The following is a 26,830-nucleotide window of genomic DNA, read 5'->3' as shown; positions in this document are numbered from 1 at the left end:
ACATGCCATATTTTGTTTTATTTTTTTGTATTTGATTTATACTTATTATAATCAGGAGCGGACTGGCAGGTAAACGGCCTAGTATTCTATAAACCTAAATGGCCCAAACCCCTTTATAACGGCTTCTTTATGAATACCTAATTTTTCGGGTACCTAGTGTATCAAATATATAATACACCAGGTTATACACTTATTCATTCGTCTTGTAGTCTATAGAATATCTAAATATATAAAGAACAATTTTGTTGGTAAAAACCGAGGTAAAAACATTTATCTCAGTCAACTAATTTATTTTTTAGAATTTTTTATGGTATAAATATTATTTTTAGGATTTCTTGAGACGAGTATATTTCTTAAATTATTTGTTAACAATTTTCACAATTTTTGTCGTACGTTTAAGTATGGCATAATATTTTATTTTTTTTGTCAGGTCTTTCTATTACAGCCTATTTATAAATTATAAATAGACGATAGCCAATAGGTTATATTTTCTAAGAATCATAAATGTATAATCCTTTTGATATTTTAGATGTTTGTTTAATATTGTTTTTATCATTTATTTCATAGTCACAATTCATACTCGTATTAAACCAAAATCATCTTCAGTTAGGTTAGTTCAGATCAGTTCTAATCAGTTGCAGAATCTTCGCATTATTATAGTCATTACTTTTAATTTAAACTTCAAGCTTTTTATAAATGTTTTCCTCGATGTTTTCTGTTCTCTTTTTCAACAAACCTACAATATTTTCATAAATATTTGCAAATGGTTCAATGATTGTTATTTAGCAATAACTTTCTGGCGATCTATGTACCAACCAAATTGAATAAAGTGTTAAAACATTTTTCTGGATAAAACTGATTTTTAAAACTGTTGGCTAAGGAATTAGAATACAATTTACGACATACCTAATATACAGTGCTGCAACTAGAGATAAAAGGGCCCAGGTGCGAGTCAAATTTTGGGGTCCCCTATTTCAAACTTTTGTATTACAAAATTGAATAGCACCAAAAGCGCAATTAGGGTGGTCTTAATACCCCCTAGTAACAAAAAACCCCGAAAATAATAAAGACACTTGGTTTCCCATCAGGGGGCTAAATATTTTTATTTTGGCTTTCCTAATAATGCGTATACATAGTACAAATTTTAAAAAGTTAAACAATTTTTATCACTTTATTTTAAATAATTTTACTTACAAAAAGAGATCAAATAATTTATGCATAGGCCTCCATTCAAAATATAAGCCTAAAACCATATGTGTTTTCATCTCAGTTGATATTTTTTAATTTTTAAGTATAAATAAAACATAACATTATGTACCACCTTAATACAGTTAATTACAATAGTATCTGTATTATACTACAAGTTTGAAAGAATAAAATGTTAATTTTATTATTCACTGACTGGAATGGAAAATAGAAATAGATACAAATATTATCATTTTAGAAAATTCTTTTTCCTAGCTTTATTTTGAGCAAAATCGTTGATTATTTTTTCAATATTTAATTCTTGTGTTTTCTTTTTTTCTATGTTTAGTAGAACAATATCCAAAATTCTTTTTTTTACTCCATTGTGTATTCCGCTCATTAGTGATGCCCTATCAAAACCCGGCCCACGACACTTATTTATATCAATACCAAACTTAATTAAAGTTTCAAGTATTAAATTAACATGGTCTTTAGCAGCATGTTCATGTAAAGGAAAAAAACCTAAAAAGGATTCCTTAATATCTATTTTTTTTGTGGGTAATTTATACTAGTATATCTTATTATCACACTAACTTGATCTACTTTACAAATATCTTTAGTAGAATCAATAATAAGTGCAAAAAATGGTGCTTCTCTAATTTCTTGACAAATTATATTTTGTACATTTGTTGCCAATAAATCAATTACTTCATTTTGTATACTCCAACTCAAATATTTGACCTTATTTTCTTCAACAGTTAAAACTGTACTCAAAACTGGATCAAATTCAGCAAGAAGTCGTACTGTTCTTAAAAAATTACCTTCACATGCTTTTTCTCCTTTTCCTTCATTTCCTCAAAATGCTGTATTGCCAGCAGTAAGAAAAAGTATAATTTTAATTATTCTAGTAAGTACATCTCTCCAAAACTTGGCTTCTACAGAAATTTGTTTTTCAAGATTTACTTCTTTAGTTTGATTCTTAATCCATATAGTTCGTAGTTTTACAGCTTCAATGTGTTGAATTGATTTTTCATGTTTTGCAATTTTTTGAGATAAATGCTGCCAATCATTTATACCTTCAATCCAAGAATATTTAAAATAGGCATAATTTCTGTCTGCGAAAAGGCAACAAGATTCACAGTATGATTTATTCAACTCAACTGAATAACATAACCACAACCATGGTATTTTTATACCAGATTTGAACATCATGAAATAATAATGAGTTGAAAACTTACGAGTCTTCGATACAACATCATCAATAACATTTGTATCCAATGGAAATTCCATTACTGGTTTACATGGACCATACTGAACAATTAATCTTTTGACATCACTGCTTAAAATATCAACAGGAAAATTTCCTCGGTCTGTTGGATACTTAGAATTTAAATTTACACCTAAAAAATTAAAATTGTTGGTGTTATAATTTCTTAAATATTTTCAAGAATTAAATTAAATGTTTTTGGTAAAACTTACAAAGCAATTGATAATTTTTTTGAAAAGTATGTACTAACAAAATTTAAAAATTAGAATTATTTGTGATAATTATCTTACTATTAACTAACCAATAGAAGTTTTATCGTTGGCCAAATTAACTAGAATATTTTCAGGCACATTTTCTTGGAGTTCCAATTCATTGTCTGTACTATAATTCTCCACCGTACATTCCAATACATCATTAAAGGCCAATTGTATTTCCTTTACAGAAGTAGTTGCAGTGTTATGATTTTCTTCTAAAATATATTAAAAATATATATGAAATATATGAAAATTATATTTCAATTTATAAAAATATTTGAAATAGATGAATATTAAGAAAAAAATCACAAAAATTAATAAAAATACCAAAAAATATTAAAAACAATTATCTATTTGAATTATATATTATACTGAACATTAAAAATGAACTTATTTTCATAAAAAAAATTGATACTTAATATTTAAAGTGAAGATTTCTTTAATTTACAATTTTAAGTCAATAGTTATCATTTTTTACAGTTCTAATTCTAAAATCACATTATTGAATACAAAGTATAGATAACCATAGTAAATAATATTACTTAGGTAGTAGTTAGTATATCTACTGGTTTGTAAGAAACTATTTAAGTTAATTTGACTTTAACTTGTTAGTTGTCTTGAAATACCCACAAGTAACTAGTAAAAGTTGTAGTATACAACTTTTATATTATAGTATACAAAATTAATTTATTTTTAAAATAGGTGTGTAGGTATGCTAAAATAACAGTGCAAAATGCATGTCTATTGCCTAAATAATATGTAATCAGATAATTACTATAATAGAAATTAAAAATGTTCATTTCAAAATGTGAATAAAGCTTTATCAGATAATATAACTAATATAATAGTAGGTACCTACAAGTTACAACACATATTATAATTTATAGTGTAATTTATGAAATCAATTTGGGTATTATCTATCATGATATTTATAATAATTATTAATATATTTAAGTTAAAAATATAAATTATGAAATAATATAAGTAATAATATTTTTAATTTTATTTACCTGTGTTGACATGGGTAGTTTTTGCAATTTTACAAAATTTATCCAACGAACGTCGTAATTTATTGGTTTCGGCAAGTCGAATGTTTTTGGCTTTCCTCTTTTGTGCACCACTAGGACGAGCATTTAGAGACATTTTACGTTTAAAAGTGAAATCAAAAATGAAAACAAAAATGTATTCACTAAATAAAATATTATCATTTATCAGTTATCAGTCATCAAATACTGCACTAGTCTAAAAATAGCACTAAGCCTTAATTATTTTTCTCAATTGTTTATCGGATAACATCATTGATAATAGCATAGAGTTGAAAACTATTATTTAACACAAAATTTAAACTAACGATAAAAAAATAAGATATCAAGTACAAGTCATAGTTACAAATTCATAGTATAAAATACTATTAATTTCAATTTTCATCATGTGTTGTAAATTGGAATAAAAATTAATATTAGTTTAAAATCTAAATACTTTTATGTCTGAAAAGGGCCCCCTAAATACGATGATAGGGCCCTTTTGGGGGTGCCTTGCACCCACAGCCCCCCCGCTAATTGTGGCACTGCTAATATAACTAACCTAATATGCTCATCATATTATTATTAATATAAACTCATGGTTCGACTATTAACTTATTGTAGAATTGTACCAACCAATAGCAGTGGTTTTTAAACTGTTCTATATTTAAAAATAAATTTATTAGTGATATCATCTAATGTTGAAGAAATGTGTGGCTCGGCCCACACATAACGCTACGGCGCACTAGCACACCTGGCCAGCCGCCCATACCGCCCTTGATTATAATGATGTTTGCAGATCGTATGTGATTGCCCGTATTTAATTAAAATAAAGGTTTTTTTATTTTTATCATAATATTATCATAATATCCCAGGTGGCAAGATGACATTTTATTTTATTTATGATAAAAAAATTATATTTTTATTTATATTTTCCACACATCTTACAATATAATTATTAAAATATTTTTACTCATTTTGAGCTATTTAAAGGTACAAGTACATTTCGAATTTTATTAGATTTTTTTTTTAATAATAGGTAGCTAAATAACACAAAATTACTACGTGCAAAATTTACAATTTCACAAAACGTATCATTGAAATAATATGTAGTAATATTTTACTGGTGACATATAAATTGGTGGCACAGAAAAGGGCTCAAGAAAAATTGGTTGTTGTTGAATAATTAAGTCGAATAAAATTTCAAAACACATGACATAGGTAATGCGTTGAGTTCTAAACAGCAGCTGAGCGTCGTCGAACGCTGATTCAACCGTATTTTTCAGCATAATTCATACGCAAATAGTCGGGTAAAAAAGAAATTCACGAAAAAAAATGTCGTCCGGTTATTCAAGGATTTTATCGGTCCCTATGATGTTTCTTGGAAAACATATAATAGTATACTATAAATACGATTTATATTCGTATCATTAATAGCCGCCGTGCAGCTATTACCGTCGATAACAAGGAATTTGGTAAAAACGTTCTAAAAATAACTCATCAATGAAAAACCTATAGAAATACCGACACAAGCAATAATGTACCGACGTAATTAAAATGTTATTATTATTTAAATCGTTTATACGTCACCGAGTTAGCAAATCGTCCGTGTCGATAAATATTTAATTCAATTCAAGTCTAAAATGGTAAATTTGAGCACTAAAATAAAATTAAAACAAACTTACGCGTAAACACCGACTCTTCCGATGAAACGTAGAGCTGTGTCATATGTATCAAGGACAGACGTTCAGATGTCCGCCGCCGAAGAAACAGCTGCCTTCGTCCCGCTCCGAACTGAAACTTGAAAGTATCGAAATATTTGATGAAAATAACCCGAACGTAACGAAATGTGCGACTTAATTTAGTTATATTATTTACCGCTTAACGACTTGTCTTTCTATTCACGTCTCGGTTTATTTGAATTATTAGAACGTCAACACAATTGGCGATTGTCACAGGTGATATAAATATAACATTATAATTTGATAATAAATAATATTCATGTCGTTAATAGCCATTGTGCGGGTCACAAGGAATTTGGTAAAAACATTGTAAAAATAACTCATCAATGAAAAACCTATAGAAATACCGATACGGGCAATAGTATCTCGACGTAATTAAATGTTTATATTAGTCGGTTATAAATAACATTGAATTTGGGAATTCCTTAACAATTGTAACCGATGTTTTTATTTTAATTAATTGCAATATAATCCAAACCGCAACTGGGTGCGTCTCACCCGTCCATAGTCTGAAACGACCAAACGCGAACAGACTTTATAAAATATGTTTTTCTAAATCACGCGTCATACAATCGTAGAGCTTACAAAAATGTATGAAAAAATATAATAGTTGGTGAGAGAAGTGCGAGTCATAAAATTTGGTGGTCCTGAAAAGGACCGTTTTAAGGGAGGAAGATGGATAGTATTTAACACTACCGCACTACTTCTTTTTGGGAGCTGCGGTTTTCTTGATCGGAGTCTTCTTCGATTTGGGTTTGACGGCGGCCGGCTTTTTCGCTTTGGCTGGGGCCTTCTTTGGTGTAGTCGCCTTGGGTTTCGCCGCAGCGGTCTTTTTCGCTTTTTTGGCTGCTGGTTCACCCGCCGCGGGTTTCTTGGCGGCTACGAGCTTCTTCTTCTTCGGTGTTCCGGCGGCTTTGACTTTTTTGACGATGGATTTCTTCTTTTTGGCTACAACGGCCTTTTTCGGCTTGACCTCGGCGACGGGCAACTTGAAGTGTCCCGAAGCGCCGGTTCCCTTGGTCTGGACGACGGTACCGTTGGCGACGGCGGCTTTCAAAAACTTCCTGATGAAAGGCGCCAGCTTGGCGGGATCGACTTTGTAGTTGGCGGCCAAGTATTTCTTGATGGCCGGTAACGACGAACCTTTCTTCTCCTTGAGCTCCTTGATGGCCGACGTGACCATCACGGCGGTGGTCGGGTGCAACGCAACGGTCTTCTTGACTTTAGAAGCCGACAACTTCTTCTTGGCAGGAGACTTCTTCGCGGCCGGCGATGCGGCGACTGGAGCCGGAGTTGTAGCGACGGTGTCTGTCATGTTGATGATGAAATTGTTCAGGTATATATTTAAAACGATGGACAATCGACTGTTCACTGTGGCGATACCAAGTGTGTTAAAAAATGTGTAAATATATACAGTGCACCGTGCCAACTAGTAAACCAGTGTGATTCGCGTCGTCCTCCGAGCTACGGTTGTACAATCGTTTTTCACAATATCTCAACGGGAAATGGTGGTAAAAATCTGGCTTTGAACTTTTTGGAAAGCTAACTAAATTCTAAACGATCGCCAATGATTATTGCATCGCCACCCAGTACCACGAAACCACCACAAGTCGTTATTTCCACACTTCCGACCGGGTTTTCGTAAACCGTATTTGAATGTCTGCCGTATGACTGAAACCAGACGAAAATTTACAAAAATATTTTGGATTAATTCTCCACGAGTTTCCCGAGACCATAGAATTTGCAGATTTCCAATCGACCGATTTCCCGACGAACAGCGGCTGTTCGAATATGACGGTTTTAGGACTCTGCTACGGCACGGCGTCACCGGCGTTTCTACCTGAAATTTTAACGAGGCAGACTTTATCAATAAATCTCGTCTTCATCGTACTTAACCGAAATCATGTTGAATAAATAATTATAATGACACATTGTCAGAGGACTTCGGTCGAAACTCAATGCAGATTACCAACAATTTATGTTCATTTGTATGCACTTTTTGTCCCGACCTACCGATGGACCTGATAGCGTGATAAGACGTTTGAAAACTGATTTGAATACATTAAAATATTTACTTGAGATCGATAACAACACATTTTCTCGTTCCTAAACTCCTGACGTTAGGTTAGGTTAGGTTAGGTTAGGTTAGGTTAGGTTAGGTTAACGTTTCCTAAACTCCTGTCGATTTTGTTTAAATATTTAATGTTTTCCAAAATTTTAAATTCAAATAAAATAAATAAATAATCTTAAAATGTGTGCTGATCGACCTCAAGACAAGTAGTCATATTAACAACTGCAAATAGGTGTTCAGGAGTCTCATCGCGTTATATCTGGATAGACGAAAAGTTAAAAAAATAAAACAAAAAATGAACGTGAATTGTTTACGGTTCACCTGCGCAACGTCGTGGCCTGTACACGTACACGCATTTGTTGTGTCCGTCTTACAAGTGATAAAGTACATGAAAAAATTCACGCAATGCCCTCAGTTAATTCAAAGTTTCGTTGTAATTAGTTAAAATAAAACCATGGATTAAGAATTTCCCAAATGAAATTTTATTTATAACTGCATCAATGATTTAACTTATAATGACGTTTAATTACGTCGAGATATTATTATTATTCCCCGTCCCGGTATTTCTATAGAAACAAATTTTCTGAATTTTAGTTCCTACAACAATAGTTTACATTTTCTACGTGTTTGGACACCCTTTTTGCCAGTATTCTCAATATCGTTCTTTGAGGTTTTTCATTGGTGAGTTATTTTTAGAATGTTTTCACCAAATTGTTTGTTATCGACGGTAATACCCGCACAACGGCTATTAATAATATGAATATCTATCGTGTTTATAGCACCTATACTATTATACATGTCATCATGGTTAATCTATCGTATTATAGGAACCGATGTTTCTTGTAATATAACAATTATAATGTACATAATGAAATTCGAAAAATAACATTCTAAAAATAAATCATTAAACAAAAACCTCATAGCTTATTCATGGTAGGTTCACGAAACGAATGACGTAGTGAAATAGTGAATCACCACTGGAATTCGCAAAAAAGCTTTTTTTGTAATATTGAATTCGAAGTCCCGCAATATAATAATATCATAACAAGATTACGGTTATCAGCGTAACGTTATTTCTATGTTTTGACTTACGGTAGTATTTCAATTATAATCATGAAAAAAAAATATTATAGAATATAATCTATTATATTCGGAGCGTTATTCCGCGTGTTTTCTTAAACAAATTGGGAATTATCATTTACGCCTACGAATAACCACCAACTTGAACGGAATATTTCTTTATTCTAAGGTATTATAAACGACATATTATGGCATCATCATATGGTGGCCCTGAAAAGGGCCTTTTTAAGATGTTTTTAAACTTCAGAAGTAAGTATTTAACCTCCGAAACCGTACAGAGTACGACCTTGTCGTTTGAGAGCGTACACGACGTCCATGGCGGTGACGGTCTTCCTCTTGGCGTGCTCGGTGTACGTGACTGCGTCACGGATCACGTTTTCCAGGAATACCTTCAGAACTCCACGGGTCTCTTCGTAGATCAAACCGGAAATACGTTTAACACCGCCTCGGCGAGCCAACCGACGGATGGCGGGCTTGGTGATTCCCTGGATGTTATCACGGAGCACTTTACGATGACGTTTCGCGCCTCCTTTTCCCAGACCTTTTCCTCCTTTGCCTCGTCCTGTCATTTTGAATGTTGGAAATAGTGTTGGACAACTTGCTCGGATGTGAACTGAACGTTGACTGATACTTTTCTTCAGGTCGCAGTCCCTTTTAAACGTTTCTCACGACACCGAACCACCAATCGGAACCATGACCGGTTATCCCCCCACCCCCGCCGCTAAAATTCTAAACGTTAAACATCGTCCAATGAGGACGACGCATACCGTTCCCATTTACGTATATATACCGGTCGACAGTGTGTTCGAACCACATCAGTCGTCCGACATCCACGTTTTGCACACCAATCCAGAACAATCTAATCCAGCAGCGCAATGGCACGTACCAAGCAGACAGCTCGTAAATCTACCGGCGGAAAGGCGCCCAGGAAACAGTTGGCCACCAAAGCCGCACGTAAGAGCGCACCCGCCACCGGAGGAGTGAAAAAACCACATCGTTACCGTCCGGGAACCGTTGCCCTCCGTGAAATCCGTCGTTATCAGAAGAGCACAGAACTTTTGATCCGCAAATTGCCGTTCCAACGTCTAGTGCGCGAGATCGCCCAGGACTTCAAGACCGACCTGCGTTTCCAGAGCTCCGCGGTCATGGCGTTGCAAGAAGCTAGCGAGGCATACTTGGTAGGTCTGTTCGAAGACACCAATCTTTGCGCGATCCACGCCAAGCGTGTCACCATCATGCCAAAGGACATCCAGTTGGCCCGTCGTATCCGCGGTGAACGTGCTTAACTTTGATCATCGTCATTAGTTATCATACCTTAAAAAGGCCCTTTTCAGGGCCACCAATACGTACTTGTATTCTGGCGATGGGCACGTATAATAGTGATTGTGTTAGTTTTGCATTAGCGGCAGTATATTTCTATTATATACATATTTTACAAAACCGGACAATAATAAATGAACAACCCAGGCCAAAATTATAAGATCAGGAATCGAATAATTCAACGGTGTGACAATATCCACGAGACCACGACGTTTAAAACATACGTTATAATACACGACACCACCAGCCGGCGGACTACCGTCTGTTTATTTATAGATACTCTTGTCACGAAGTTTGATAAATAGGTGTACGCCATTTACTACCATGTAAACATTGACATTTTTATTATCGATCAATAAACAATAATTGTCCAGGATTCTCGGTGTTTACATGGCTTCAATTAAGTAAAACACCGATAGTATCTAATTAAAAATTCCGAAAGACCCATGTTGACATTGTAGACGGGTATAATAATATGGTTAGGTATAACTTATTCAGTCGCTCACGTGTTGATATTAATATTTTCATTACCACGGATCGACAGACAACAACACATAATAACGGAATTGTCCCGGTTAGGTTAGGTTACCTAACCTAACCATACAAAGGGGTTATTTTTAGAATGTTTTTCCAAATGTCTTGTTATCGACGGTAATACCCGCATCACGGTATTTACAATACAGTTAAGTACTAATCTCGATACTTTATCGCGTCGTCATTTCCCAAATAACCGAAAACAGATACCTATTAGAATATTTTTAGAATTCATTTTGTATTTCATTGTTTGATTGCTAATCATCTGATTACCGTCTTGTCAAATTATACAACATAACTAGATTATTTTTAATGTCACAATCAAACCGTCAAAATATTTTGTTCTACTTATACAGTTAACACCGGGCGATTCTTTTATCAAACAACAATCAATATTTCATAAAGTGTAAATTTTTTTTTTTTTTTACATCGTTTCAAATCGCTTATAAAACAACGTTTTTATTAAAAAAATTATATTTTTAAATATTTTTTATCCTTATAATTTTTTTAGATTTTTACTTTTTTATACGACAACATAGTGTTTTTTAATTTTATATTCCAAAGCAGAATATTTTTCTTGGTATTTCGATACATGAAAACCGAATTTGGGACGAGTAGTTGATGAGTTATAAGTATTTAAAGTTTAGATGAGCGGAGTGGAGTGTTACGGGGTTACCCCGCGAAATGTTTGTCCACTTCTATGTATCGAAATACTAAGAAAAATATTCTGCTTTGGAATATAAAATTAAAAAACACCACGTTGTCGTATAAAAGAGTAAAAAACTTAAAAAATTATAAGGATAAAAAATATAATTTTTTAATAAAAACGTTGTTTTGTAAGCCGCCAGTGGTCAGCGTAGCCATATTTGAGTAAAATTAGCGTCTAATTAGAAACATTCGTTTGACGACGAGCCATCTTATTTTGACAGTGTACCTATTAATAATTCGATGTGATCATTTTTTATTAATCCGATTTTTAAGGTTAAAGGCCACAAGACGTGACGGCTTCCTCGAAATATGAAGGAAATGGAATTAAGTCACTTCAGAATCGTTATCCAAGTGTATTTAATGTAAAATCGCGCCCGGTCTCGATTAAAAAATGTCAAGGCATTCGCTTAAAAATCTGAAAGCAACAACAGCTACACGTGTAGTACTACCTACACTGTCTAGTGCATCTGCTGAAAAAACTTCGGACGGACGTTTGTTTTGATTTTGGTGGCCCTGAAAAGGGCCGTTTTATTAACTGTGTTTGTTGGGTAAGGGGTATCAAAGTTAAGCCTTCTTCTCGGTCTTCTTGGGCAAGAGCACGGCTTGGATGTTGGGCAACACACCACCTTGAGCGATGGTCACTCCGGACAACAATTTGTTCAACTCCTCGTCGTTCCTGATGGCCAATTGCAAATGTCTGGGGATGATACGAGACTTCTTGTTGTCACGGGCCGCGTTACCGGCCAACTCCAAAACTTCAGCTGCCAAGTACTCCATGACGGCGGCCAGGTATACCGGTGCTCCGGCTCCGACACGTTCGGCGTAGTTTCCTTTTCTCAACAGACGATGGATACGACCGACCGGGAACTGGAGTCCGGCGCGGGACGACCTGGTCTTGGATTTGCCTCCCTTCGATTTTCCTGCTTTGCCGCGTCCGCTCATGATTTTATAGTGCTTGGTATGGTTCAGATTCGATACTAGATGAGACTGATGTATAATTTTCCCGAAATTTTCGTTTATATAGTAAAATTGTGGACAGCAATTCTGTGATTGGACAGAGATAACAACACTACGATACTACGTCACACCGTTCGGTTGATTTTCATTACCAAACGTTGTGGTTTTCGTTCGACATAATCGTGAAACGTACTCGTGGAGAAATTTCCATTTTCCGTTGTTATGGACTAATCGACGATTCTATTTATACCGTCATCACTGTGGGTTTTTACACCAATAAACGAACGGAATGTCGCTTGGGTTTGGTAATATATACCCAGTGATGTAATGTCAAATTATCACTCAGTACACAACGTTTCAGTCGTCAACAAGTCTATTTACAATTATTCGAAATGGCTCCAGGAGGAAAATCGGCGGGCAAAGCAATGAAGAAGTCGTCCGGCAAGGCACAAAAGAACATCGCCAAGTCCGACAAGAAGCGCAAGCCCAAGAGGAAAGAATCGTACGCAATCTACATCTACAAAGTGTTGAAACAAGTACATCCCGACACCGGAGTCTCGTCCAAAGCCATGAGCATCATGAACAGCTTCGTCAACGACCTGTTCGAGCGCATCGCCGCCGAATCCAGTCGTCTGGCCCACTACAACAAACGTTCGACCATTACCAGCCGGGAAATCCAAACTGCCGTCCGACTCTTGTTGCCCGGTGAATTGGCCAAGCACGCCGTCAGTGAAGGAACCAAGGCTGTGACCAAGTACACCAGCTCCAAATAAGTCTCCCGTTTTGTGAAATATCATTACTCAACTAAAACGGCCCTTTTCAGGGCCACCAATCGCTATAAAATTTCTGTTCTCTAACAACCATTATTTTTGAACTAAAACTATCGCATGTAGAATATTTTGAACATTTGCAGTGTGTACAGAGCGGGGAGCACTGCGTGATTATCGGGATAGTTAACGAAAAAAAATGCTGTCCGGTTACGTAAGAAATTTACTAAAACATCGAGTTCTTCTTTGATAGAATGATATAATATCGTGTGTATTATTATAAATGCGATGGATATTAATAGACGTTGTGCGGGTTTTACCGTCGAAAACACGAGATTTGGCAAAAACATGCTAAAAATAACCAATCGTATGGGCACGGCAAATTTCATTATTATGTGTTAACTGTCGGTCGATAAGTGGTAATGAAAAAATTAACGTTAATATATATTTGAGCGACTGTGAGTAATAGCTATACCTAACCAGACTGTAATGTCAACATGGGTCTTTCGGGTTTTTAATTAGGTACAATCGGTATCTTACGTAATTGAAGCCATATAAACACCGAGAATCCTGGATAATTATTGTTTATTTATCGACTATCAGTAATAAAAATATATTTATAACAATGTCAGTGTTTACTCGGTAAATGGCGTACCTATTCATCAAACTTCCCCAGAACGCGGGTCAAAAGTATCTATAAATAAACAGACGATAATCGGCTGCTAGTGTCGTGTATAATTATAATGTATGTTTTATACGTCGTGGTCTCGTGGATATTGTTACACTGTTGAATTATTCGATTCCCGACAGTTATCCAAATTAAATAATATAGTCTATCCAAATAACAAAAACGACCATCCGCCAAATTCTGGTTCAAGTGCCACGGTTGTACCAAAAGTACGACAACGGCATTGTAATATTTTTAACATTAAAAAAAGGGTTTTTTTTATTTTTTATTATAACATTATCATAATATCCCAGGTGGCAAGATGACATTTTATTTTATTTATGATAAAAAAATTATATTTTTATTTATATTTTCCACACATCTTACAATATTATTATTAAAATATTTTTACTCTTTTTGAGCTATTTATAGGTACAAGTAAATTTCGAATTTTATTAGATTTTTTTTTTAACCTCAAAACCTATAGATAATAGGTAGCTAAATAACACAAAATTACAACGTGCAAAATTTACAATTTCACAAAACGTATCATTGAAATATGTAGTAATATTTTACTGGTGACATATACATTGGTGACACTGATAAGGGCTCCAGAAAAATTGGTTGTTATTGAATAATAAACTCGAATGAAATTTTAAAATACATGACGTAGGTAATGCGTTGAGTTCTAAACAGCAGCTGAGCGTCGTCGAACGCTGATTCAACCGTATTTTTCAGCATAATTCATACGCAAATAGTCGGGTAAAAAAGAAATTCACGAAAAAAAATGGCGTCCGGTTATTCAAGGATTTTATCGGTCCCTATGATGTTTCTTGGAAAACATATAATAGTATACTATAAATACGATTTATATTCGTATCATTAATAGCCGCCGTGCAGCTATTACCGTCGATAACAAGGAATTTGGTAAAAACGTTCTAAAAATAACTCATCAATGAAAAACCTAAAGAAATACCGACACAAGCAATAATGTACCGACGTAATTAAAATGTTATTATTATTTAAATCGTTTATACGTCACCGAGTTAGCAAATCGTCCGTGTCGATAAATATTTAATTCAATTCAAGTCTAAAATGGTAAATTTGAGCACTAAAATAAAATTAAAACAAACTTACGCGTAAACACCGACTCTTCCGATGAAACGTAGAGCTGTGTCATATGTATCAAGGACAGACGTTCAGATGTCCGCCGCCGAAGAAACAGCTGCCTTCGTCCCGCTCCGAACTGAAACTTGAAAGTATCGAAATATTTGATGAAAATAACCCGAACGTAACGAAATGTGCGACTTAATTTAGTTATATTATTTACCGCTTAACGACTTGTCTTTCTATTCACGTCTCGGTTTATTTGAATTATTAGAACGTCAACACAATTGGCGATTGTCACAGGTGATATAAATATAACATTATAATTTGATAATAAATAATATTCATGTCGTTAATAGCCATTGTGCGGGTCACAAGGAATTTGGTAAAAACATTGTAAAAATAACTCATCAATGAAAAACCTATAGAAATACCGATACGGGCAATAGTATCTCGACGTAATTAAATGTTTATATTAGTCGGTTATAAATAACATTGAATTTGGGAATTCCTTAACAATTGTAACCGATGTTTTTATTTTAATTAATTGCAATATAATCCAAACCGCAACTGGGTGCGTCTCACCCGTCCATAGTCTGAAACGACCAAACGCGAACAGACTTTATAAAATATGTTTTTCTAAATCACGCGTCATACAATCGTAGAGCTTACAAAAATGTATGAAAAAATATAATAGTTGGTGAGAGAAGTGCGAGTCATAAAATTTGGTGGTCCTGAAAAGGACCGTTTTAAGGGAGGAAGATGGATAGTATTTAACACTACCGCACTACTTCTTTTTGGGAGCTGCGGTTTTCTTGATCGGAGTCTTCTTCGATTTGGGTTTGACGGCGGCCGGCTTTTTCGCTTTGGCTGGGGCCTTCTTTGGTGTAGTCGCCTTGGGTTTCGCCGCAGCGGTCTTTTTCGCTTTTTTGGCTGCTGGTTCACCCGCCGCGGGTTTCTTGGCGGCTACGAGCTTCTTCTTCTTCGGTGTTCCGGCGGCTTTGACTTTTTTGACGATGGATTTCTTCTTTTTGGCTACAACGGCCTTTTTCGGCTTGACCTCGGCGACGGGCAACTTGAAGTGTCCCGAAGCGCCGGTTCCCTTGGTCTGGACGACGGTACCGTTGGCGACGGCGGCTTTCAAAAACTTCCTGATGAAAGGCGCCAGCTTGGCGGGATCGACTTTGTAGTTGGCGGCCAAGTATTTCTTGATGGCCGGTAACGACGAACCTTTCTTCTCCTTGAGCTCCTTGATGGCCGACGTGACCATCACGGCGGTGGTCGGGTGCAACGCAACGGTCTTCTTGACTTTAGAAGCCGACAACTTCTTCTTGGCAGGAGACTTCTTCGCGGCCGGCGATGCGGCGACTGGAGCCGGAGTTGTAGCGACGGTGTCTGTCATGTTGATGATGAAATTGTTCAGGTATATATTTAAAACGATGGACAATCGACTGTTCACTGTGGCGATACCAAGTGTGTTAAAAAATGTGTAAATATATACAGTGCACCGTGCCAACTAGTAAACCAGTGTGATTCGCGTCGTCCTCCGAGCTACGGTTGTACAATCGTTTTTCACAATATCTCAACGGGAAATGGTGGTAAAAATCTGGCTTTGAACTTTTTGGAAAGCTAACTAAATTCTAAACGATCGCCAATGATTATTGCATCGCCACCCAGTACCACGAAACCACCACAAGTCGTTATTTCCACACTTCCGACCGGGTTTTCGTAAACCGTATTTGAATGTCTGCCGTATGACTGAAACCAGACGAAAATTTACAAAAATATTTTGGATTAATTCTCCACGAGTTTCCCGAGACCATAGAATTTGCAGATTTCCAATCGACCGATTTCCCGACGAACAGCGGCTGTTCGAATATGACGGTTTTAGGACTCTGCTACGGCACGGCGTCACCGGCGTTTCTACCTGAAATTTTAACGAGGCAGACTTTATCAATAAATCTCGTCTTCATCGTACTTAACCGAAATCATGTTGAATAAATAATTATAATGACACATTGTCAGAGGACTTCGGTCGAAACTCAATGCAGATTACCAACAATTTATGTTCATTTGTATGCACTTTTTGTCCCGACCTACCGATGGACCTGATAGCGTGATAAGACGTTTGAAAACTGATTTGAATACATTAAAATATTTACTTGAGATCGATAACAACACATTTTCTCGTTCCTAAACTCCTGACGTTAGGTTAGGTTAGGTTAGGTTAGGTTAGGTTAGGTTAGGTTAACGTTTCCTAAACTCCTGTCGATTTTGTTTAAATATTTAATGTTTTCCAAAATTTTAAATTCAAATAAAATAAATAAATAATCTTAAAATGTGTGCTGATCGACCTCAAGACAAGTAGTCATATTAACAACTGCAAATAGGTGTTCAGGAGTCTCATCGCGTTATATCTGGATAGACGAAAAGTTAAAAAAATAAAACAAAAAATGAACGTGAATTGTTTACGGTTCACCTGCGCAACGTCGTGGCCTGTACACGTACACGCATTTGTTGTGTCCGTCTTACAAGTGATAAAGTACATGAAAAAATTCACGCAATGCCCTCAGTTAATTCAAAGTTTCGTTGTAATTAGTTAAAATAAAACCATGGATTAAGAATTTCCCAAATGAAATTTTATTTATAACTGCATCAATGATTTAACTTATAATGACGTTTAATTACGTCGAGATATTATTATTATTCCCCGTCCCGGTATTTCTATAGAAACAAATTTTCTGAATTTTAGTTCCTACAACAATAGTTTACATTTTCTACGTGTTTGGACACCCTTTTTGCCAGTATTCTCAATATCGTTCTTTGAGGTTTTTCATTGGTGAGTTATTTTTAGAATGTTTTCACCAAATTGTTTGTTATCGACGGTAATACCCGCACAACGGCTATTAATAATATGAATATCTATCGTGTTTATAGCACCTATACTATTATACATGTCATCATGGTTAATCTATCGTATTATAGGAACCGATGTTTCTTGTAATATAACAATTATAATGTACATAATGAAATTCGAAAAATAACATTCTAAAAATAAATCATTAAACAAAAACCTCATAGCTTATTCATGGTAGGTTCACGAAACGAATGACGTAGTGAAATAGTGAATCACCACTGGAATTCGCAAAAAAGCTTTTTTTGTAATATTGAATTCGAAGTCCCGCAATATAATAATATCATAACAAGATTACGGTTATCAGCGTAACGTTATTTCTATGTTTTGACTTACGGTAGTATTTCAATTATAATCATGAAAAAAAAATATTATAGAATATAATCTATTATATTCGGAGCGTTATTCCGCGTGTTTTCTTAAACAAATTGGGAATTATCATTTACGCCTACGAATAACCACCAACTTGAACGGAATATTTCTTTATTCTAAGGTATTATAAACGACATATTATGGCATCATCATATGGTGGCCCTGAAAAGGGCCTTTTTAAGATGTTTTTAAACTTCAGAAGTAAGTATTTAACCTCCGAAACCGTACAGAGTACGACCTTGTCGTTTGAGAGCGTACACGACGTCCATGGCGGTGACGGTCTTCCTCTTGGCGTGCTCGGTGTACGTGACTGCGTCACGGATCACGTTTTCCAGGAATACCTTCAGAACTCCACGGGTCTCTTCGTAGATCAAACCGGAAATACGTTTAACACCGCCTCGGCGAGCCAACCGACGGATGGCGGGCTTGGTGATTCCCTGGATGTTATCACGGAGCACTTTACGATGACGTTTCGCGCCTCCTTTTCCCAGACCTTTTCCTCCTTTGCCTCGTCCTGTCATTTTGAATGTTGGAAATAGTGTTGGACAACTTGCTCGGATGTGAACTGAACGTTGACTGATACTTTTCTTCAGGTCGCAGTCCCTTTTAAACGTTTCTCACGACACCGAACCACCAATCGGAACCATGACCGGTTATCCCCCCACCCCCGCCGCTAAAATTCTAAACGTTAAACATCGTCCAATGAGGACGACGCATACCGTTCCCATTTACGTATATATACCGGTCGACAGTGTGTTCGAACCACAGCGGAAGCGACGTCCCTCCGTTTTAGCTGTCGTGGGGCCGCGCCCTCACATAGCCACAGCATCCCATCCCCTCCCTTTAACACACACACCCACGCCTATCAAACATGGGCAAAAAACGCAAAGGGGGAAACCCTCCTACCAACCACTTACTTAAAATATCACGTCAACGTTCTGCTCCCCCCTCTCCAACTCCGTCAGGAACTTCTGGCTCCGAAACTCTAGACTCCTTTTCTGACTCAAGCATCTCGACTCAACACTCTCATTCCTCACTAAACTCCGTACTATCTACAGATACATTACTTCCTGCATCAACCAACCCCGTCCCAACAACCCAATCACCGTACAAATCTCCAACAATCCCCAGACCACCTCCCATAATCCTGAGCTCCGTTTCCTGGCGTAAGGTCGCGCCCACCATTTACGCACTCCCCAACTTGCAACCAAGCTCTCTGTCGGCCAAGGCCTCCGGCGAACGGGTGACCTTAAAGGCCGCCGATGCGACCCTTTTCCGGCTAATCCAAAAAACTCTACTGAAACTTAGTATCGAATTCCACACCTTTTCACTCCCCGAAGAACGATCCCTTAAGGTAGTTCTGAAGGGAATACCCAATGACATAACCTCTGATGAACTCAAGGACGAACTTGAGTCCCTGGGTTTTTCCGTTAAATTCGTCCGCCGCTTTGGAACCCCAGACAAACCAATGCCTATATGTCTCGTGCATATCGCTGCCAACCCGACTGCCAAGGATATATTTCTCCTCACTAACTTGTTCTACTTAGAAATCTCGGTCGAACCCCTTAAACCCTCCGGCCCAGCCCAGTGCTTCTCGTGCCAACGCTTTGGCCATGGTTCCCGTAACTGTGGTCACCCGCCACGGTGTGTTAAATGCGCTGGTAACCACGCTGCCAACGTCTGCCCCAAAACCCCTGAACTTGCTCCGACTTGCTGCAACTGTGGCGGTCCGCACACGGCAAACTTTCGAGGCTGCCCCCACTTCTTGGCCCAAAAACAGCAAGTATCTCCACCACCGAACCAAAAGTCCGCCCAACAACAAGTCTCACAGCCAATCCCGACCTCTCCTCCACCACCACCTCCCCACCAGCAAAACTCTACAATCACTTACTCTGCAGCAACTTCTAAATCAGCGAACACTTCTCTAGTTTCTCCAGTCCCACAATTTAACTTACCAATTATTCTCAACCTGCTCACCAACCTACTGACTGCACTATCTAACAATCAAGATCCAAAATCACTCATAGAAACTACAATTAAAACATTCCTGTCCATTCTCTCACCCCAAAATGAATAACTTAAAAATCCTATTTTGGAACTCCAACGGTATCAAAAACAAACTCAACGAACTACGCTCCCTCGCTCTCCTACTGAAAACTGACATAATCCTACTAAACGAAACCCGTCTATCTCCTTCTACCCAACTTCACATTCCAAATTTCTTCACATACAGGAATGACCTGCCGCCCGTCCGCGGCTCGCCTGCTCACGGCGGCACGGCTGTTCTAATCCACCGACGCATCATTCACCAACCTATAACTCTTAACACACTCATTCAAACCTCTTCTGTCCTCATCCAACTAAACGGCCACGAAGTCCTTGTATCAGCGGTATACAAACCACCAGGTGCAACACTCACGTCTCACGACTTGGACTTGTTGACCCAAAGTGCCGAATGGCAAATCTCTGCAGGTGACTACAACGCCAAACACCCTCTCTGGTATAGCCACTCGACAAACGCTGCCGGTCGCGTACTTTTCGACCACGTTCAACAATCGGACTATACCATTACTGCTCCCTCATCCCCCACACACTTCCCGACAAACGCTAGATACAGACCTGACATACTTGACATAGCACTCGTTCGACTACCTTATCCTACTCAAATCGACAACCTCAACGAGCTATCTTCTGACCACAACCCTATCCTTCTGGAGACCTTGTGTACTCCGGTATCATCGTCCCCTCCAACGACTATCCGCTTCATTAACTGGACAAAATACAAGACAATTCTATCCAACTTACCATACCCAACTGAACGACCGACCATCAACAGTGAGTCAATCGACTTGGCAATTGATACTCTCACCAAAAACATACAACACGCGATCGAAGCTAGCGTATTTACCCCTAAACACAAAAACTCTTCCTTTTTACTACCTGACTACATAAAACTTGAAATAACTGAAAAAAACCAATTACGCCGTCAATGGCAAAGAAACCGTGACCCGACTACCAAACGTCAACTTAACGCCAAAATCTCACTAATCAGAACTTTACTCGAAACTCACAAAACTGACCAGTGGGACATTTTTCTTAATTCTCTTGACCATCAGGACGGCTCTATATACAAACTAAACAAATGTCTCCTCCACAAACGTCCTGCATCCCACCCTCTCACCGGCCCCAACGGTCTAGTTTTTCCGGCCATCGATCGAGCCGAGCTGATAGCTGACTCTCTCGAACTCCAATTCCAACCAAACCCTGGTCCCGACCTTCCAGAAGTTTCTGCCCACTCCAACTTACTTCGAAACATAAGTATCACCAAATCTAATTTATTCACCACCCCTGGCACAATCCAAAAAATCATAAACAACCTCCGCAAAAAGAAAGCCCCTGGTGTCGATCTCATCACCAACACTGCTCTTAAATTTCTACCGAATAACATTCTACTTTCCTTAACACAAGTTATAAATTGCTCCCTCAGAATTTGCTACTTTCCACGTGCTTGGAAAAAAGCAGTAATAATTTCCATCCCTAAGCCGGGTAAAGATCACAAACTTCCCGAAAATTACCGACCCATCGCTCTACTCTCCTCAATATCAAAAATTTACGAACGAATCATCCTCTCTCACCTTCAAACCAATCTTCGAGACAAAATCCGCCCAGAACAATTTGCTTTCAGACCTGAACACTCTACCACTCTACAACTGACCAAACTTACTCACCAACTTAGTCAGAACTTTAACAAAAACGTTAACACCGCCTCCATTTTCCTTGACGTGGAAAAAGCCTTCGACCGGGTCTGGCACGTCGGCCTCCTCTACAAACTGTCCCAACTCAACATCTCGACTGAAATCGTTAAAATCATCGAATCCTTTCTCACTGACCGCACTTTTGTCACAAAAATCGAAGACTCATTCTCGTCCACCAGACACATACTCGCAGGCGTCCCTCAAGGATCCTGCCTTTCACCTACTCTCTACTTGACTTACATTAACGACATACCAACAACTCCTAAAGCTCACCTCTCACTATTCGCTGACGACACTATGTTCTTTACTTTCGACAAAAACCCGAAACGCGCAGCCATACAATTACAACACCAACTCAACCTAGCTACCACATGGTTTCATCGCTGGAAAATCAAAATAAACCCTACCAAAACAATAGGTATTCTTTTCGGACGTTCCAATACTACTCACATCCCACCACTACTACTCGACAACCATCCAGTGACTTGGTCCAATCATGCCAAATACCTCGGCGTTACAATAGGACGCAAACTCACCTTCGACAAACACGTTCAAGACATCACCAAAAAAGCCACTCGCGTCCGCGGAATTCTTTACCCCATTCTCAACCGTTCTAGCCCTGTCCCAAAATCTTCAAAGCTCAATATTCTAAAACTCTACGTCTCTCCAATTCTTTCATATGCTGGCCCCTCTTGGGCTCCTTTCATCGGTCCCTCACATTGGAGACGTATCGAATCTGTTCAAAACATCGGCATTCGCACGATAACGGGTTTACCCACTATCGTTAAAAATTCGGTCCTTCTAAAATCGACAAATTTCAAATCTATTCAAAACTCCATTCGTTCCCAAACCAAATCAATGTTCTACAAAAATTCTTTCTCGAATCATACTTACATCCGACTTCTAGGTAAAACACACCCTCCCCCAAATACTAAACGTAAATTGAAACCCTACCCACTCTCTTGGGCAGACCAATAAATCTAACCATTTCTTCTTAATTTCCATCCACTAGTAGAGGCATAAGCCTGGAATAGTAAACGGCATAGCCATCCCTTTCAAAGCAAAGCAAAAGTTCGAACCACATCAGTCGTCCGACATCCACGTTTTGCACACCAATCCAGAACAATCTAATCCAGCAGCGCAATGGCACGTACCAAGCAGACAGCTCGTAAATCTACCGGCGGAAAGGCGCCCAGGAAACAGTTGGCCACCAAAGCCGCACGTAAGAGCGCACCCGCCACCGGAGGAGTGAAAAAACCACATCGTTACCGTCCGGGAACCGTTGCCCTCCGTGAAATCCGTCGTTATCAGAAGAGCACAGAACTTTTGATCCGCAAATTGCCGTTCCAACGTCTAGTGCGCGAGATCGCCCAGGACTTCAAGACCGACCTGCGTTTCCAGAGCTCCGCGGTCATGGCGTTGCAAGAAGCTAGCGAGGCATACTTGGTAGGTCTGTTCGAAGACACCAATCTTTGCGCGATCCACGCCAAGCGTGTCACCATCATGCCAAAGGACATCCAGTTGGCCCGTCGTATCCGCGGTGAACGTGCTTAACTTTGATCATCGTCATTAGTTATCATACCTTAAAAAGGCCCTTTTCAGGGCCACCAATACGTACTTGTATTCTGGCGATGGGCACGTATAATAGTGATTGTGTTAGTTTTGCATTAGCGGCAGTATATTTCTATTATATACATATTTTACAAAACCGGACAATAATAAATGAACAACCCAGGCCAAAATTATAAGATCAGGAATCGAATAATTCAACGGTGTGACAATATCCACGAGACCACGACGTTTAAAACATACGTTATAATACACGACACCACCAGCCGGCGGACTACCGTCTGTTTATTTATAGATACTCTTGTCACGAAGTTTGATAAATAGGTGTACGCCATTTACTACCATGTAAACATTGACATTTTTATTATCGATCAATAAACAATAATTGTCCAGGATTCTCGGTGTTTACATGGCTTCAATTAAGTAAAACACCGATAGTATCTAATTAAAAATTCCGAAAGACCCATGTTGACATTGTAGACGGGTATAATAATATGGTTAGGTATAACTTATTCAGTCGCTCACGTGTTGATATTAATATTTTCATTACCACGGATCGACAGACAACAACACATAATAACGGAATTGTCCCGGTTAGGTTAGGTTACCTAACCTAACCATACAAAGGGGTTATTTTTAGAATGTTTTTCCAAATGTCTTGTTATCGACGGTAATACCCGCATCACGGTATTTACAATACAGTTAAGTACTAATCTCGATACTTTATCGCGTCGTCATTTCCCAAATAACCGAAAACAGATACCTATTAGAATATTTTTAGAATTCATTTTGTATTTCATTGTTTGATTGCTAATCATCTGATTACCGTCTTGTCAAATTATACAACATAACTAGATTATTTTTAATGTCACAATCAAACCGTCAAAATATTTTGTTCTACTTATACAGTTAACACCGGGCGATTCTTTTATCAAACAACAATCAATATTTCATAAAGTGTAAATTTTTTTTTTTTTTTACATCGTTTCAAATCGCTTATAAAACAACGTTTTTATTAAAAAAATTATATTTTTAAATATTTTTTATCCTTATAATTTTTTTAGATTTTTACTTTTTTATACGACAACATAGTGTTTTTTAATTTTATATTCCAAAGCAGAATATTTTTCTTGGTATTTCGATACATGAAAACCGAATTTGGGACGAGTAGTTGATGAGTTATAAGTATTTAAAGTTTAGATGAGCGGAGTGGAGTGTTACGGGGTTACCCCGCGAAATGTTTGTCCACTTCTATGTATCGAAATACTAAGAAAAATATTCTGCTTTGGAATATAAAATTAAAAAACACCACGTTGTCGTATAAAAGAGTAAAAAACTTAAAAAATTATAAGGATAAAAAATATAATTTTTTAATAAAAACGTTGTTTTGTAAGCCGCCAGTGGTCAGCGTAGCCATATTTGAGTAAAATTAGCGTCTAATTAGAAACATTCGTTTGACGACGAGCCATCTTATTTTGACAGTGTACCTATTAATAATTCGATGTGATCATTTTTTATTAATCCGATTTTTAAGGTTAAAGGCCACAAGACGTGACGGCTTCCTCGAAATATGAAGGAAATGGAATTAAGTCACTTCAGAATCGTTATCCAAGTGTATTTAATGTAAAATCGCGCCCGGTCTCGATTAAAAAATGTCAAGGCATTCGCTTAAAAATCTGAAAGCAACAACAGCTACACGTGTAGTACTACCTACACTGTCTAGTGCATCTGCTGAAAAAACTTCGGACGGACGTTTGTTTTGATTTTGGTGGCCCTGAAAAGGGCCGTTTTATTAACTGTGTTTGTTGGGTAAGGGGTATCAAAGTTAAGCCTTCTTCTCGGTCTTCTTGGGCAAGAGCACGGCTTGGATGTTGGGCAACACACCACCTTGAGCGATGGTCACTCCGGACAACAATTTGTTCAACTCCTCGTCGTTCCTGATGGCCAATTGCAAATGTCTGGGGATGATACGAGACTTCTTGTTGTCACGGGCCGCGTTACCGGCCAACTCCAAAACTTCAGCTGCCAAGTACTCCATGACGGCGGCCAGGTATACCGGTGCTCCGGCTCCGACACGTTCGGCGTAGTTTCCTTTTCTCAACAGACGATGGATACGACCGACCGGGAACTGGAGTCCGGCGCGGGACGACCTGGTCTTGGATTTGCCTCCCTTCGATTTTCCTGCTTTGCCGCGTCCGCTCATGATTTTATAGTGCTTGGTATGGTTCAGATTCGATACTAGATGAGACTGATGTATAATTTTCCCGAAATTTTCGTTTATATAGTAAAATTGTGGACAGCAATTCTGTGATTGGACAGAGATAACAACACTACGATACTACGTCACACCGTTCGGTTGATTTTCATTACCAAACGTTGTGGTTTTCGTTCGACATAATCGTGAAACGTACTCGTGGAGAAATTTCCATTTTCCGTTGTTATGGACTAATCGACGATTCTATTTATACCGTCATCACTGTGGGTTTTTACACCAATAAACGAACGGAATGTCGCTTGGGTTTGGTAATATATACCCAGTGATGTAATGTCAAATTATCACTCAGTACACAACGTTTCAGTCGTCAACAAGTCTATTTACAATTATTCGAAATGGCTCCAGGAGGAAAATCGGCGGGCAAAGCAATGAAGAAGTCGTCCGGCAAGGCACAAAAGAACATCGCCAAGTCCGACAAGAAGCGCAAGCCCAAGAGGAAAGAATCGTACGCAATCTACATCTACAAAGTGTTGAAACAAGTACATCCCGACACCGGAGTCTCGTCCAAAGCCATGAGCATCATGAACAGCTTCGTCAACGACCTGTTCGAGCGCATCGCCGCCGAATCCAGTCGTCTGGCCCACTACAACAAACGTTCGACCATTACCAGCCGGGAAATCCAAACTGCCGTCCGACTCTTGTTGCCCGGTGAATTGGCCAAGCACGCCGTCAGTGAAGGAACCAAGGCTGTGACCAAGTACACCAGCTCCAAATAAGTCTCCCGTTTTGTGAAATATCATTACTCAACTAAAACGGCCCTTTTCAGGGCCACCAATCGCTATAAAATTTCTGTTCTCTAACAACCATTATTTTTGAACTAAAACTATCGCATGTAGAATATTTTGAACATTTGCAGTGTGTACAGAGCGGGGAGCACTGCGTGATTATCGGGATAGTTAACGAAAAAAAATGCTGTCCGGTTACGTAAGAAATTTACTAAAACATCGAGTTCTTCTTTGATAGAATGATATAATATCGTGTGTATTATTATAAATGCGATGGATATTAATAGACGTTGTGCGGGTTTTACCGTCGAAAACACGAGATTTGGCAAAAACATGCTAAAAATAACCAATCGTATGGGCACGGCAAATTTCATTATTATGTGTTAACTGTCGGTCGATAAGTGGTAATGAAAAAATTAACGTTAATATATATTTGAGCGACTGTGAGTAATAGCTATACCTAACCAGACTGTAATGTCAACATGGGTCTTTCGGGTTTTTAATTAGGTACAATCGGTATCTTACGTAATTGAAGCCAT

At 37.9% G+C, this 26,830-nt stretch overlaps 8 protein-coding genes across 8 annotated transcripts; 3 read left to right on the top strand and 5 right to left on the bottom strand.

The window, feature by feature from the left end:
* Positions 1 to 1,738: 1,738 nt before the first annotated feature.
* LOC132940629 (uncharacterized) lies at positions 1,739 to 3,849 on the bottom strand. The gene is made up of 5 exons (XM_061008347.1): positions 3,717 to 3,849; positions 2,754 to 2,921; positions 2,424 to 2,585; positions 2,149 to 2,300; positions 1,739 to 2,048 (listed from the first exon to the last, which is right to left on the bottom strand). Exons 1-5 carry the CDS (start codon positions 3,847 to 3,849, stop codon positions 1,995 to 1,997), a joined length of 669 nt encoding a protein of 222 aa, XP_060864330.1. The 3' UTR covers positions 1,739 to 1,994.
* A 2,281-nt stretch (positions 3,850 to 6,130) lies between these two features.
* LOC132941290 (histone H1A, sperm-like) lies at positions 6,131 to 6,856 on the bottom strand. Its single transcript, XM_061009282.1, has one exon. It carries the CDS (start codon positions 6,783 to 6,785, stop codon positions 6,171 to 6,173), a length of 615 nt encoding a protein of 204 aa, XP_060865265.1. The 5' UTR covers positions 6,786 to 6,856; the 3' UTR covers positions 6,131 to 6,170.
* A 2,605-nt stretch (positions 6,857 to 9,461) lies between these two features.
* On the top strand, positions 9,462 to 10,167 carry LOC132941332 (histone H3). The gene has a single exon (XM_061009346.1). It carries the CDS (start codon positions 9,497 to 9,499, stop codon positions 9,905 to 9,907), a length of 411 nt encoding a protein of 136 aa, XP_060865329.1. The 5' UTR covers positions 9,462 to 9,496; the 3' UTR covers positions 9,908 to 10,167.
* Positions 10,168 to 11,700: 1,533 nt separating this feature from the next.
* Positions 11,701 to 12,185, bottom strand: LOC132941334 (histone H2A-like). Its single transcript, XM_061009348.1, has one exon. The coding sequence runs from the start codon at positions 12,123 to 12,125 to the stop codon at positions 11,748 to 11,750; it is 378 nt and encodes a 125-aa protein (XP_060865331.1). The 5' UTR covers positions 12,126 to 12,185; the 3' UTR covers positions 11,701 to 11,747.
* A 136-nt stretch (positions 12,186 to 12,321) lies between these two features.
* Positions 12,322 to 13,381, top strand: LOC132941333 (histone H2B-like). The gene has a single exon (XM_061009347.1). The coding sequence runs from the start codon at positions 12,533 to 12,535 to the stop codon at positions 12,911 to 12,913; it is 381 nt and encodes a 126-aa protein (XP_060865330.1). The 5' UTR covers positions 12,322 to 12,532; the 3' UTR covers positions 12,914 to 13,381.
* A 2,047-nt stretch (positions 13,382 to 15,428) lies between these two features.
* Positions 15,429 to 16,154, bottom strand: LOC132941331 (histone H1A, sperm-like). Its single transcript, XM_061009345.1, has one exon. It carries the CDS (start codon positions 16,081 to 16,083, stop codon positions 15,469 to 15,471), a length of 615 nt encoding a protein of 204 aa, XP_060865328.1. The 5' UTR covers positions 16,084 to 16,154; the 3' UTR covers positions 15,429 to 15,468.
* An 8,915-nt stretch (positions 16,155 to 25,069) lies between these two features.
* On the bottom strand, positions 25,070 to 25,554 carry LOC132942179 (histone H2A-like). Its single transcript, XM_061010497.1, has one exon. The coding sequence runs from the start codon at positions 25,492 to 25,494 to the stop codon at positions 25,117 to 25,119; it is 378 nt and encodes a 125-aa protein (XP_060866480.1). The 5' UTR covers positions 25,495 to 25,554; the 3' UTR covers positions 25,070 to 25,116.
* A 136-nt stretch (positions 25,555 to 25,690) lies between these two features.
* Positions 25,691 to 26,750, top strand: LOC132942173 (histone H2B-like). The gene has a single exon (XM_061010491.1). The coding sequence runs from the start codon at positions 25,902 to 25,904 to the stop codon at positions 26,280 to 26,282; it is 381 nt and encodes a 126-aa protein (XP_060866474.1). The 5' UTR covers positions 25,691 to 25,901; the 3' UTR covers positions 26,283 to 26,750.
* The last annotated feature ends 80 nt before the right edge of the window (positions 26,751 to 26,830 follow it).

The sequence above is a fragment of the Metopolophium dirhodum genome, chromosome 3, assembly GCF_019925205.1.
Source record: "Metopolophium dirhodum isolate CAU chromosome 3, ASM1992520v1, whole genome shotgun sequence".
In the NCBI taxonomy this organism is placed as follows: Eukaryota; Metazoa; Arthropoda; class Insecta; order Hemiptera; family Aphididae; genus Metopolophium; species Metopolophium dirhodum.
Note: the sequence above shows the minus strand (reverse complement) of the source record. Positions and strands in the feature narration are given on the sequence as shown.

Bases quoted from the DNA above. Each gene is read 5' to 3' on its own strand.
- LOC132940629 (XM_061008347.1), bottom strand. From the start codon at position 3,849: ATGTCTCTAAATGCTCGTCCTAGTGGTGCACAAAAGAGGAAAGCCAAA. The intron at 2,301-2,423 runs GTAAGTTTTCAA...GCCTTTTCGCAG, and splicing joins TGATGTTGTATCGAAGACTC to ACAGAAATTATGCCTATTTT. The intron at 2,049-2,148 runs GTAAATCTTGAA...CTGGCAATACAG, and splicing joins TTAAGAATCAAACTAAAGAA to CATTTTGAGGAAATGAAGGA.
- LOC132941290 (XM_061009282.1), bottom strand. From the start codon at position 6,785: ATGACAGACACCGTCGCTACAACTCCGGCTCCAGTCGCCGCATCGCCG.
- LOC132941332 (XM_061009346.1), top strand. From the start codon at position 9,497: ATGGCACGTACCAAGCAGACAGCTCGTAAATCTACCGGCGGAAAGGCG.
- LOC132941334 (XM_061009348.1), bottom strand. From the start codon at position 12,125: ATGAGCGGACGCGGCAAAGCAGGAAAATCGAAGGGAGGCAAATCCAAG.
- LOC132941333 (XM_061009347.1), top strand. From the start codon at position 12,533: ATGGCTCCAGGAGGAAAATCGGCGGGCAAAGCAATGAAGAAGTCGTCC.
- LOC132941331 (XM_061009345.1), bottom strand. From the start codon at position 16,083: ATGACAGACACCGTCGCTACAACTCCGGCTCCAGTCGCCGCATCGCCG.
- LOC132942179 (XM_061010497.1), bottom strand. From the start codon at position 25,494: ATGAGCGGACGCGGCAAAGCAGGAAAATCGAAGGGAGGCAAATCCAAG.
- LOC132942173 (XM_061010491.1), top strand. From the start codon at position 25,902: ATGGCTCCAGGAGGAAAATCGGCGGGCAAAGCAATGAAGAAGTCGTCC.